Here is a 13,332-nt window from a genome sequence, read left to right on the forward strand (position 1 = left end):
CTGCTTTTTGTCCTCCAAAGATTCAACAGTAAGTGTCATTTTAAGCGTCTCTTCTTTTCCCCTGGCATAACAATATGTATCATAGTGATGAATGTGTTTGAAATACAAACACCCCAACCCAGCCAGCCAGCCAGCCTTGATCTGGTCTTCTGGTTACCCCGGGCCACTTTCTCCCTCTCCTTGGGGGCTTTTTAAAACTGTTTAATACAGCAACATTAGTGACTTTAACTAAAAGCAGATAAAACTGACAAAATCCAGCTGGGCATCGCCCGGCTTTTATGGAATAAATCATAGCTCTGTTGCACAGTTTATGCTGTAAACCATTGCTTGTTTTTCTTTCAGTTGGTTATTTGAACATGATCTTTCGTTCAGTCAACAAAACATATTAATAACATATTCACAAGGCAAGGGATACTTCTGTAAAAGTTATGTTTTTCTTCTATCTCATTTTTGTCTGAAAGGGACTGAAACTTTATATCCAACAGCTCACCTTTTTTATGACAATGGAAGATTTTTGTTTTATTTCTTTAAAAGACAATAAAATGTGACTGGACTGACAGTGTTTGAGGGTAAATCACTGTGCACTCAGGTGACAAAGGTGGCTAAAATAGTATCACCTCTAAGCATCTACAGTTACATCAAACAAGTCCAATACTTCCTCCCACTCCCCAGTTCAGTTGGTTGTCCATTGTCTCTAACAAAAGAACTTGACACTTTGAATTGGAGCCTGTGATGGATAGCTTTTGAGGTCAGAAGCCTTTACCGGTATATTGGTTTCATCCTAGCCCAGCCAAGCTTCGAGCCCTGAATAGATGCTTCCAACTTGTGTGAAGACGAAAGCATTATTTGCAGGAGAGTCATAGAGACATTGTGGGAAAGCTGGTTTTGGTGACTGGCTGCTTATTTTTACATTGATAAGGAAGCTTTTGTGCTTGATTTACATGCACCGTGGTTTCTCAGTGCATCATATTTTCCATGTTACGAGAAGATAAGAGACAGTCAACCAAGAAACTTGGTGTCTGGTTAATGCACAAAGAAGAAGATCATGATGGATGTTTGCATTCAGCACAGATATGCAGCTTTACCACCTAATCATTTACATACATGTCAGTGAATGGCATGCATGGCAGACACACAACATTGTATTTTGCCAGTGGTACATCAGATGCATCACCAGAATAAATGATTTCCAGACAGTGTTTAGGTATGTTACACTTCAATAATAATATACCTGTATATACCTGGCACTGAAAGAGGTCATTGTACTCCTAGATGTATTATCTAACCAACGTGAATATAACTTATCCTGATGTAAGGGACTCTATGTATCAAACAAAGGAGCCTCTATATTACTTATATCACTAACTTTATCACTATGGGCATTCCTTGTATCATGAGGGATGCCATTCCCACAGAGGAAAACAATGGTTATCAGATTGTTGTTTTTTTATTCACGTTATTCTGGAATCCTGCTTAAATGGAGTCCAAACCGCCTCCTGCTTGTTTACACACCACCTTCATAATAAAGACGGTAAAGAACATCATTTGAATGACACATATCATCCGAAACACAAGTTTTAATTTAAATATTGTCATGATTTATCTTGTCAGAGGGGTTTAATTTGATTTGGAATATTTTAGAATTTGTAGGCTATTTTTACGCATCCGCTGGGTAACAATTTCCTCAAATAACTCAAATTAAAAAAAGGTTAATTTACGCGTGATTGTGTAAAATGTTCCACGTTACTGACAAACCCTCTTCCTCTTTAGTGTAGCCCAGTCCCCTGATTTCTTTCATTTCCTACGCGCCCAACCGCCTCGCAGTAAAAAGGGTCAAGCGCTCAGTTAAAATACACAGTGTATAATTTTATAGGTTTTTCCCAACGGGGCTCCTGGTGCCGGTGTCGAGACGACAATGCGCGAGCAGCAGTGCCGCACACAGATCAGTTTCATTCTTTGTCAGTTCTGAATGGGGGCGGAGGAAGCAAACCCATTAGAATCCTATAAAAAGAAAGTATCCGAGATCATAAAATACCAGGCTGCAGGACTAAGCACTCACTCACAGCCAGAGACAGAGTGGAAATATCTTGTCAAGTTTCGCTCTGACCTTGAGAGCATCAGCATTTTAAGAAATTCTGCTCATCATTTTTTTTTCTCCCTAGACTGAGCTATCGGTGTTTTCAGATAGGTGACATTGTGTGTCGATGGCAGTCATTCGTCTGAGTATCTAATTTACAGGGGAAAAAAAGTTGGGCCCAACACTACTTTTTGCACTGCAGACGGGCCAGTTTAGCGCATGGACAGTGCAAGAGCGCACACAATTTAGTGAGAAACTTCATTTTTGCGGCGCGTAAAAGGTTCGCGCAAAGTTCAGGTTGTTCACTTATATTGAAGTTGCCTTTTTTCCTTCGGCATTTCAATATTTTTTTTTTCGAAAGGATGCTCGTCCTTACTTGGAATAGATGGTGTGTTCTGGTGTTTCTAGTCGCTACGTTGAGGATGGGGACATCCCAGGTATCAGAAGCGCGGTCAAAGGCGAACTCCATCAAGCCGGCTCTGTTGGAAGAGACACCCACGCCTGCTACAAACCGCTCCGCCACCCTCCACAGCGGGATCACTAAGAAATATAACATCCAGGTAACTTCAATTATTCAAATTTCTCAGGAATTGCAAATTGATATTCCAATGCCGACTCCAATGCCCAATTACGCACAGCCTCAGTACATTTGTCCTCGCCTTTTCCTTTGGGTAGGGGGATTAAGATGAATTGAATAATTTATAGTTAGTAGTAATACTTACTAATAATTTACCAATTCCAATAATAGTGGTAAATTATTATGATAGGCAGGACAAGGAATTGGAGCTGTTTTACGGGTGTGTCATGGATACAAATAAGCGTGCGTATTTGTGTAGTAGCGTCTCCAAATAATGCGCCTATTTGGAGTATCTTGAGGTGAACGAGTGAAGTAGCCCTATGCCATAAAAAAAAGCTTTCTCACGTGTGAATCGTTATTGGAAATTGCAGGGATTGGACCCCTCATAAACCCTAATTGCCTTTCAGACCTGACGCCACAGTTGGGTGCAGCGCACTTCCACAGTAAATCATTAATGCCAGCAGAAATGTGAGAAAAAGTTAACACTTGGGGTAATTTTCTGTCTGGTTCTTAGTGTCATTAAAGTGGTCCAGACGCTTGCTGGGATTATGAGAGTCTTACTGTGGGGCCGCTGAGGGATACTCTTACCGACCACTTAATACCCACTCAAAGAGTTATCAATTCCTGCTGTTTCAACAAAGTGTGGTATTACTTTGGCAGCAAAAGATGGGATCAAAAATGTTAAAGAAAGAATTGGCAGTTTTGATTTTGCCAAAAAGTTGTGAACATTGTGATTGTGATTGTACATGATGAGGAATCAGACCTGTTGTATATTTATTGTTGGCTATGCAAAGTTCTTCACACACCAAATAATTTCTCAGAAGTGGATGTTTTATTGTATTAATTTAGTTTATCCTTTGGCTGTTGTGGATAGGTATTGGAAAGCATAATATCAATTTGGGAAAGATGAGAGAGAGGGAGGACATTAAATGTTACATATCAGTCAAACAAGTAAACAAATATAAATTAACTAGACTGGACAGGCCTACATCCACCTGTGTTGTTGATATAAAATAAGTTTTAATTACATAATTATGAGCCGGTATGTTTAGCTCTTAGTTGTTATTGGTGGGTCATGCTTTTGAGCAGCAGATGGCACTGCCACATCTCCATCACATGTTGCCCCACAGCATGCACAGTCTGTACCTCTGGTCACAGAAACAGCTGATTCCTCTTGTGTTTTTCTTTTTTTGTTTTTTTGTTTGTTTGTTTGTTTATTTTATTAATCAAAGTGAGTTATATCAAATGCCTGATGGCCTCGCTGTGTAGCTTTAACTTTTGTCTGCATTTGGCCTGTGCAACCGTCTCCGCACTGTCACTTGTTGGATGTCTCTGCAGTGTGTAGTGCTGAGAGCAACACTCTGACATCCTGCTCAGACAGAGGAGATTATGGAAAAGCCACTTTTTTCTCCTCTGCGGAGTATGGAGATCCAACCCCAAAGCACCGCTGCCAGACCTCAGTTTAAACGCCTGCTTACATCCTTGCCATTGCAATAATCTTGAGTGGTTTGGAAGAGTGGACTGAGGGGATACAGTATGTGTGTGCAGAGACCACCATACTGTTATATAAGTGCCATGGTATATTTAGCTGCGTGTCCAAATGAAGATGGCTAATAGCTTCTATGGCAGGAGGGTATGCATGTGTCTGTGTTCTGACTGCCAGAGGGTTTTCCAGAGTTGTGAAGTAACAGCCACAACTCAACCTTGGCCAGATATGTGGTTGGAGCCTGGCAAGCAAACTCCATTGACCTTCTGCATCCCATCATGCAGTGGTCATTTATGAGCAGAATAAATCAAAGATAACAACACTGGCCTCTTCACGAGGCTTTAATGGGCGAAGCGTGGCAAAGATTTGTAACAGTTTAGGAGCTATCACAAGGATACTGAGTTACAATCAGCATGTGGCTGTGATTATCTTACAATGCATAAAATAGTGGTTTGATTATAAAGGTTGAGTTAAGACAATGGGATACTGTATTGTGTAAACACAGAGAAAAATAGCCTGAAACATCACTTAGGTCTTTTCTTTCTGTACTAGTTCACATTAGGCCTGTATTTTCGCTGTTATCCGCCTGCATGGAGGGGATTAATGCTGATTAATGCTTGGGTGTAAGGTTGGAAAATGGGCATGCACAACCTCAAATATCTCCTCTGGCTTGTGTGCCAGTAAGTAGATTTATGGTCAATATGTCACGATGTTGAGTTTATTGCAATTTGTGAGGAATAGTTGGCAGATTATCACACCTCTTCGGTGTACTCAGTGGGACGTGAGCGATTGCATGCATACCCTTTTACCAGTTTGAGTATGAATGAGCATCTCCATAATTCATCACAATACACATTTTGTTACTTTTCCTACATTTTTCACATTATAACCCCTCTCCATTTTCCCCAGCCAAACACAAGAAGGGGGTAAATTTTTATATGGCATTGGGCAGCTGTTTGTGGGCCTGAAAATCTCCCAACATTAAAGAATATGTGGATGATTACAAAACAAGCTCCCAATAAATTGCCCCGGCTGGATTGCTTTCAAAAGTAGCAAATTATCGAGGCAGAGAGTCCAGCCACCCAGTGGAGACGAGCCATAGCAGCAGGAAACAAGGGTGTAATTTGGTGTTTCATCTGTCAGATTATAAATGTGGGTCAAAGCCATTGGTATAGGAAGCATGTGACAGCCTAATGTGCTTTTATTTCCTGGAGCTGTTGACAAAAGCTTTGCACTCATGTTGTTCTCGTTGGCGATAAGAGTTACATTCATCACACACAAACCAGGGTCAGGTTTTGGCTATGCCTTGTGATTCAGTCACTTCAATTAAGGCAAGCTGCTGAGTGTTTTCCCAATCGCCTCACCCTTTCACATCACACTGACTAGGGTAAAACCGACAAAACCAGAAAAGGGGGCCCCTAAGACCTTGACAGCCAGCGCTCGTGGGTGGGCACTGGTTCCTTGGAAGGAGACCAACAGAAATGGATAGTATGGGCAGGCGGCGCTCACCACTGTAACCTCTGAACCCACAGGGGAAGCGGCAGCATGGCGGCATTCATGCAGTACGTGTCTGTTAAACATCAGCAGCTGGTCAGCCAGCCTTAACTAGTTGCTTTATATAATTCGACACAGAGATTACTTTAACAAGCAAATCTCCGAAGGCTCTGCCTGTAAAAGTAGAGCCACGTCTCTTTCTGTCTCAGCGCTGCCTGCCTCTTCCTACCCCCTCCTGCCTTCACTGACTGTTCAGTGATCCTAATGAGCTGAGAGGGAGAGAGGAGGCAGGCAGAGGTGTGGCCGCTTGTTAGCGCTGCGCTTCGGTCTTCAGCCAGGGGTCTCCTGTCCGGTGGCCCGTCCAGTCAGTGGGTCCCTTGGGTGCTGTGAGGGCCCCCATGTTGGAGCCATTAGGGATCCCAGCTCACCTCCTTTTATTGTAATTGGACTTGTTAATGAGAGAGGAGACCCAGGCAGCTCTTATTCCACAGGGTTACACCTCCTAGATCACTGGTGTATAGCAAGAGCTTTTCCTCTTTCCTTTCTTCTAACAGAGGAGTCATGTATGGTGACTCTGTCCCAAGCAGGGCAGAAGGCAAGCCCTCTTTGTGGCCGATAAATAAGAGCAGCTTAGTATGTATACTTAACTTAAGAGAAGTCTAGATTTGGGAGACTTTGGAGTCTAGTCCCTCAAAGAGACATACGCATAAACACATGTGTTTTGAGTGATGAAAGAAGCCAAGTCGTGTTTGCAGAAATGTTTTGTACGTATGTCTTGTGCGCTGCCATCCTATGTTATCTGATACCGGCTGTCTGTGCTTTCAGGGCATATGAGGTTTGTTTGTTCAGTGACATAGTTTATTTGACTCTGTAAGGCCCCTGCCACTCATTAACACCATTCACAGTTTCAGGTTACTGGCTTCATCTCCGAAGGTCAACTGCAATCACAACATAAGCTCAAAAAACTGTGTACGTGTTATGTGTGTGCATGTGTTTTGGGTGTTATGTGTGTGTGTGTCTGCATGTGTGTTGTTAGTGTGTATGTGCATGACTGCATCTGTGTGCACATGTGTTTTTGTCAAACCGTTTGTTAATAGAAACTATAGGAAATATTTTTTATACCTAAGTTTAGCTGTATGTTGGTAGCTCAAAAAGCAGACTTAATCAATTTTATTACATTTTATTATGTGTCAAATGTATCAAAGTCTCCTTTCTTGCACAAACTATAGACTTTAAAACATTCTGTTCACATAAACTAAGCACAACCTACACACCTTGTGTCACAGTGCAGTCCCATCATATTATATCAGTGCTTTGGCATGACTCTAAAAATGTAAATAAGGGAAGTCAAGACTAAGGGGAAGGTTCAAAGCCCTGTATATCCTGCAGTAAAGCCCTTGTAGATTGTCGCTCCCGCACAGTTGAGGTCCGTCTTCAAAGCCACAGAGCTTTACCAGCACGAGAGCAGCACGAGACAGGGCCGGGGCTTCCCTCATGCCTCCACGTCTGTCTCTGCCTTTATCGTCTCACCAGCATACCGAGAGAGGCTGCAGAGTACACAGTTCTCAGCCCACTTCCTCCGCAGGATACAAGGCCACGCTTTTATGTGAGAAGACTGTCTGGGGAAAAATAAGGGAGCAACAGAAAAAAGTGGCCACTAAAGTGGGCCAAAGACTGGAGATGAATGAGACGCATCCAAACGAAACCCCATCCCTCAGAAGTTGTGAATGAGGCGTTTTAAAACACGACGAGATAAGGCGAGATTATCGGCCGTGATTTGGGGTCGGCCTTGTATCATTGGGTTTCAAAGGGCTGTCTTGTGGTTTGAGCTGTGATGGAAGAGGTGAGCCCCCTTCCTCTTCCAAACCCCCCCCCCCGGCCGCCTCTCCCCCATATGTACCATACACTGTAATCAATCCAAGACTGCTGGCCAGACACTCAGATAGGAATCAGAGCAGGTAGTATGAAGTACTACTGCACACGGCCACGGCCATTTGTCTTCATATTTAGATAGCTGCCCATTTTTCACGTCAGGGAAAAAAACTCCCACTGCACTTTCTTGAACTTCTCTTCAGATAATGGTGAGCTTAGTCCAGCATATTTTCTTTCCTTGGCGGTGCTTAATTGAAAATGGCAATGTACAAATTATTGTAAACGGGTAATCGACACAGAAACAGAAATGCACAGCTTTGAAATAGGCCTAGAGATTGGGGAATCCTTTTGACCATTCAGAGAACATTTCTCAATATAATAGTAATTAAGACATTTTTAGAATCCGTCAACACTTGATTACTTTCATCCGTAGATTTAGCATCTGCATCATGGGGATCTGTCATAATGATGGATGAGTATCCATTTAATATTTTTCCTTGTTTGTCTGTGGCTGTATCATTGGCTCCATGTGTTTTCAATGTGACAAGGTCAATACGGCTTACACTCCATCCAATGCGTCTAATCTTGTTCACTTTAAAAACACAAGCATATTGAATAACAACTTTTAATGTCCTCAGATACTGATATTTTTGAAGGTTGATTTAAACATGTGGTGTACATTCAATTTTGGAATGATGCCTGTTTTTGGTATTGCAGCCCTTCCCAGTTGACCTTATAGCCCCGAATGGAGTTCGCCGTTTATTGTGGCTGTAACGATTTTACTCTGATTTGAACTTCTTTCATATTCATTCACATGTTTATTGTTCCGTGTTTGTCAGTGGTAAGCCACACTAAATCAGATCTGTCAGTACAGTACCGGCTAAATGTGGTTGCGGTGGTGGTGGTGTGCCAGCCAAACATGTTGTTCTAATGTCAAGCTACACTGGACAACTTACACAGTCAGATTCCTCAGTTGCCCTGTCATTTCACTGATTTGCATATTTTGTGTAGGTGTTGTGTTGTAGCAGCCGTCTGACAGCTGAGTCTATCCCACGCAGGATCAACATCCTAAAGTTAAACTGAATGCATTAACATCTGCGGTATTAAGACTTCCGTGGCCTAAGCATTATCGTGTCTCGCCCAATGGAGCCTATCCAAAATATTGATGCTTCCTTGCATCTGTTCAAAATGTCCCTTTCCCTTGAAGAGTTCAGTACAAATTCGTGACATTATTTCATTTGTCTGAGGAGCTCATTTGATTTGTGATACAACGTCTTTCAAACTCCTTTGCTCGCACTCCAAGTCTAACGGCGACAAGACTTCCATGTGTAAGGAATTACATTATGACAGCGGTTCCAGTAATATTTCCCATTGTTGTACGCACTTGTTATGGAAAAAGTGAGCTTGGCTTTGATTGTACTCTTAGCTGCTGTGGACAGTGGATGCTGTGTTTATAGAAAAAGGGGTGGTCTCTCTACCCCGGTCATCTCAGTCCACTTACTTTATGCATTCAACAGACTTGAATGATTCTAGTTACATTGTTATCATGCTGCCCTTGTTTTGCTGGACAATAAAAACGTGTCCAAACCCTTCAGTCTGAGAATAAGACGTAATAAGGCAAACAAGAACCCAAATGCCAAATTGCTAGGTTGAATTTGCTTGAATCTCCTTATACTCAAGGAACAGTGAGACACAACACTAGCCGACTCTAGAGGAGTATGATTAACTAATTGCTAATTTTTGTGGACTAATTAGGCCTCTGAACGCTTTCTCAATTGAGAGAACCTGACTGTTGTTTTGTTTGTTGGGGAAATGCCAATGGCTCCATTGTTTAGGACCTGAAAATGTTTCCCATTCCAGTGAGAGTCATGTTTGTCCCTCTGCGACATGTTTTCCACTGCTGGAAACACTAATTCTGCTTCAGAGGGAACACAGCCGAAATTGTTAATTGAGTTACTGTATGCGATTTCAATATTATTGTCATCAGATAAAAATACTAGAGAAAGAAGGAGACAGAGAAATAAGCAATGGTTTGAAGAGAGTCGAAAAATTAGATTTACTTGACTAAGTGGAACAGAAATGCTTTCCGTAATGTCTGGTAACCATTACACTCGAATTTTATAACAGAATTATGAAACTGATAGTTTTGGGTAATGGGGTTGCTAACTTGCTTAGTTAACCTGGAATGAACCACAGCGTCACATTCACTAGTCAAATACCAAAAGCAAAGATAAAACAACACCTGAACATAACTTATCATAATCTTTCACATCAATTTAAAGAAAAATCTTTAAAAAAGATTTTATATGATACAGTTTGGTCTACATTTGTGAATGCAGGAGGAAAAACTCAGTCCCAGTCATACAAGAGAGCCAGTAAACTCTTGATAATTATGCCAATAATTCTGGAAGTACTTGAGAGAGAAGATTTTGTGGACACTTGATTTTACAGGGATATGAAGATTTTTTTTTTGCTTGTTTATAACTGTTAGTTCTGCAATGAAATGAAGCTCATTTTGATGTAAAATATCAAAGAAACAACAAGGCTGGTCATTATCAGTGGAGCAGCTCCCGGTTTTGTCTCTTGATGATATCACACATAAGGTCTCAGGTTTATAGACTGGGGAAGAGCTGTTAGTGCTGTTGATACTCATCATTATAATTATGCAATTTCAGTTTTAGGGTAGGTTTTTCACTTTTACTGCACCTCTTAAAATCTATGTGTGCATGTGCAGTGATTTTTCGTAGCATGCAAAATTGAGTAAACGGCTGTTTCTTTCCTCCACAGGTGTATCCATGTAGCAATGACAAGGAGTGCAGCGTGGGCAGCTACTGCCACAGCCCACAACAGTCGGCGTCTCGCTGCCTGACTTGCCGCAGGAGGAAGAAGCGCTGCCATAGAGATGCCATGTGCTGTCCTGGGAACCGCTGCAGTAACTGTACGTACACAGTTGTAATGCACGCCAATTACAGCCCATTGTGACTGCAGGGTTCGATTCAGCAGTTTAATTTCCTGTCATATGGAGACATGCTGGAAATAGTAAAATGGTTCAGGTCCACTGAACACATAGTACTACAGTATCTAACCCAGAGATCTGGGCCATTACATTTAAATAATGTTGAACACATGCTTTGAGACAGAGCTTATAATCCTGAGCTATAGTTGGACTGTATTAAGTTGACGCCCAGAGGTCGGGACTCAGTGGTCCCGTTTTGGCTTGTTGTTTGAGCAATGAACTGTGTGAATGGACGTGTTCGTGTGTGGAGTCTAAGCTGTGCAGAAATCAAACAGAAGTCTTTCTAAACAGTTGTATTGCTTAATGGTCTTTTTTTTATCCATTTATCAAACTGAATGTAATGGCTTGTGTGTGAATTGCAGGAAAAAATTACGTCTTCTCTATTGACCTAGCTGACAAATGCTAACAGGCTGCGGCCACAGTCTTGAACACTAGAACATTCACAGTTAGCGATCACTAAGACAGGCTACTTACAACATCGAGCCTGTCCTTTAACTGGCAGGCTGGCCATTAGGTTGAATGGGGTGTTCTGGGGTTGTGTGAGAAGCTAGACTGTCTTTACTGTAATGTGTGATCTTTAATACATTTCTCTCTTTCATCCATCTCCAGATATTTGTGTCCCCATCTCTGAGAGTGTGCTGTCACCTCACATCTCAGCTTTAGATGAACACAACAAACTCTCCACCAAGGAGCACAGCTGGAGGAAGAGTGGAAAAACACATGCTAAGCATTCTCTCAAAGGTAAGATTTGACTGCAGATCTGTACCTGTCTGTTTACTGGAGAGCCAGCCATCTCCTTTGGACCCATAAACACCATCTCTGTCGTCTTTTCTCAGTTCCTCACTGAACCTGGTCTGGAGGGCTGAATCCCTGCATTCTGTTATTCTCTGTCTGCATGTCCTACAGAGTTAATGGGCGACGCCAGTCCACAAACTATGTCGATAATTACCCCTCTGCTCATATATCAGTGTCTCTGAGCCCAAGGCACTGCATGGGGACTCTAGAAGAAACCACAATGCCCCTGCTGTTTCTGCACCTACATAAAACAGCCGCACAAACACTTTCATTGACAGCACACGTTGTGTGATACACAAGTGAAAACCACAGAATGTAGGTTTGGCGTGATACATGCTAATAACTCACCAAGCCCCCTGCTTGGCACTCGTTTCACCTGATTCAAGTGAATGTAAAGGCCTATCCATAAAGCAAATACGTTTAATGAGACACTTAAATGGCTGAACTATGAATGCACTCTCAAGACAACATAGGCTGCAACACTGAAATCAGTATGAAAATGGCAGCGTTACCATAAAATTGCTATAAATAGTCATTTTAAGTAAAGACCATTTACTTTTATTTGTGCTTGACTCACTCCCTCTCCTCAAACTGTTATTACATTATAATGGCTGGAGGAAAATCCATCTAGAGAATCGGTGGTGTTAAGGCACCGAAAATGCAGCGAGGCTTAGTAGCCCATAACGCCGATGGCTGGAATTTCATACTGAAGTGGCTAATCAAGAAAGTGTGGCTTTGTCAGGGATAGAGGATGCATGGTTTGCGTGATGAAGCAGCCTCTGGCAAGAGGCAACGCACATTCAAAAGTGTTTCACGGAAAACTTGCATGACTAAATAACAGTGCTAATAAATATTTGTTGTACTAATTACACATTTGAAAGAGCAGTCCAACCCTCCTGCCAAGAATATCAGGTTCCGACCAAATGGGATAATTTGGTTAATAAATCAGGAAATTGTTTGCTTGAATTTTACAGAGGGCTTAATACATTTCTAGGTCACTAACATGGCCACATAATGCAATTTGAGTTGAAACAAGAAGAAAGGCTTGGATGAACTTATTCATATGGAAGACATAACAGCATAATGAACAATGATTGTACATTTCCTTTGCTTTAGTTCACTAAAGCAGTCTACACTCAGCTGCAAGACGCTGGATGATTTATAGTTTCATGCAGGCCTTTTAACTTTCTCTGATGAGACATTTGGTCTTGTGTAGAGTTGCAGCCTACAGACTTGATCTACCATATGGAGAGCTATACCATTGTTTACTGCATTTTGTGAACTAGTTAACCTCTGATCACCGCTGTTCCTCCTCTTCCCCCGGCAGGCCATGAGGGCGACCCCTGCCTGCGCTCATCGGACTGCTCTGAGGGCTACTGCTGCGCCCGCCACTTTTGGACCAAGATCTGCAAGCCGGTACTGAGGCAGGGAGAGGTGTGCACCAAGCAGAGGAAGAAGGGCGCTCACGGCCTGGAGATCTTCCAGCGCTGTGACTGCGCCAAGGGCCTCTCCTGCAAGGTGTGGAAAGACGCCACCTCCTCCTCCAAGTCCAGGCTGCACATGTGCCAGAAGATCTGAAGGCGAGGCAGCTGCTGTCGGCACAGAGGCCTCCGTCTCCGTCTGCCAGGGAAAGCTTTTTAAAGGATGGGTTGTGGCTGTATTGAAAAGGAGTAAAAGACAGAGACTAACAAGAGACAGAATGGACTATGCTGGTTCAAGCTCGCTATTCAACAAGCGAGGGAAGAGGGAATGGGAATGCTTTAATGTGTTTGCTGTGAGCGGTCCACCCCCACACCCACCTACGCACACACACACACACACACACACACACACACACACACACACACACATACACACACACACACACACACACATACACACATACACACCTCACGGCTGTCTGAGATCATTGCTCACAGATATCACTCTCCCAACTTCTTACTTATTCTCAGAACATTCGGGGAGACACAAAGTTAGTTAGCAGACTGTGTGGATCTTTTCCACATCAAGGAAAT

The 13,332-nt window shown here is 42.5% G+C and overlaps 1 protein-coding gene across 1 annotated transcript; it reads left to right on the top strand.

Moving 5' to 3' along the window:
- The first annotated feature begins 2,439 nt into the window (after positions 1-2,439).
- dkk2 (dickkopf WNT signaling pathway inhibitor 2) lies at positions 2,440-12,895 on the top strand. The gene is made up of 4 exons (XM_071517293.1): positions 2,440-2,637; positions 10,294-10,444; positions 11,132-11,263; positions 12,645-12,895. The coding sequence occupies exons 1-4, from the start codon at positions 2,440-2,442 to the stop codon at positions 12,893-12,895; spliced, it is 732 nt and encodes a 243-aa protein (XP_071373394.1).
- The last annotated feature ends 437 nt before the right edge of the window (positions 12,896-13,332 follow it).

This window comes from Centroberyx affinis, unplaced genomic scaffold (genome assembly GCF_046629955.1).
Source record: "Centroberyx affinis isolate AG114_WGS23_722 - 3 ecotype Tasmania unplaced genomic scaffold, CSIRO-AGI_Caff_v1 ptg000483l_1, whole genome shotgun sequence".
Taxonomy (NCBI): Eukaryota; Metazoa; Chordata; class Actinopteri; order Beryciformes; family Berycidae; genus Centroberyx; species Centroberyx affinis.

Excerpts from the sequence above, each read along its gene's own strand:
- dkk2 (XM_071517293.1), top strand. The coding sequence starts at position 2,440 with ATGCTCGTCCTTACTTGGAATAGATGGTGTGTTCTGGTGTTTCTAGTC. Across the intron at positions 2,638-10,293 it reads CTAAGAAATATAACATCCAG|GTGTATCCATGTAGCAATGA; the intron begins GTAACTTCAATT and ends TTTCCTCCACAG. Across the intron at positions 11,264-12,644 it reads TGCTAAGCATTCTCTCAAAG|GCCATGAGGGCGACCCCTGC; the intron begins GTAAGATTTGAC and ends TTCCCCCGGCAG.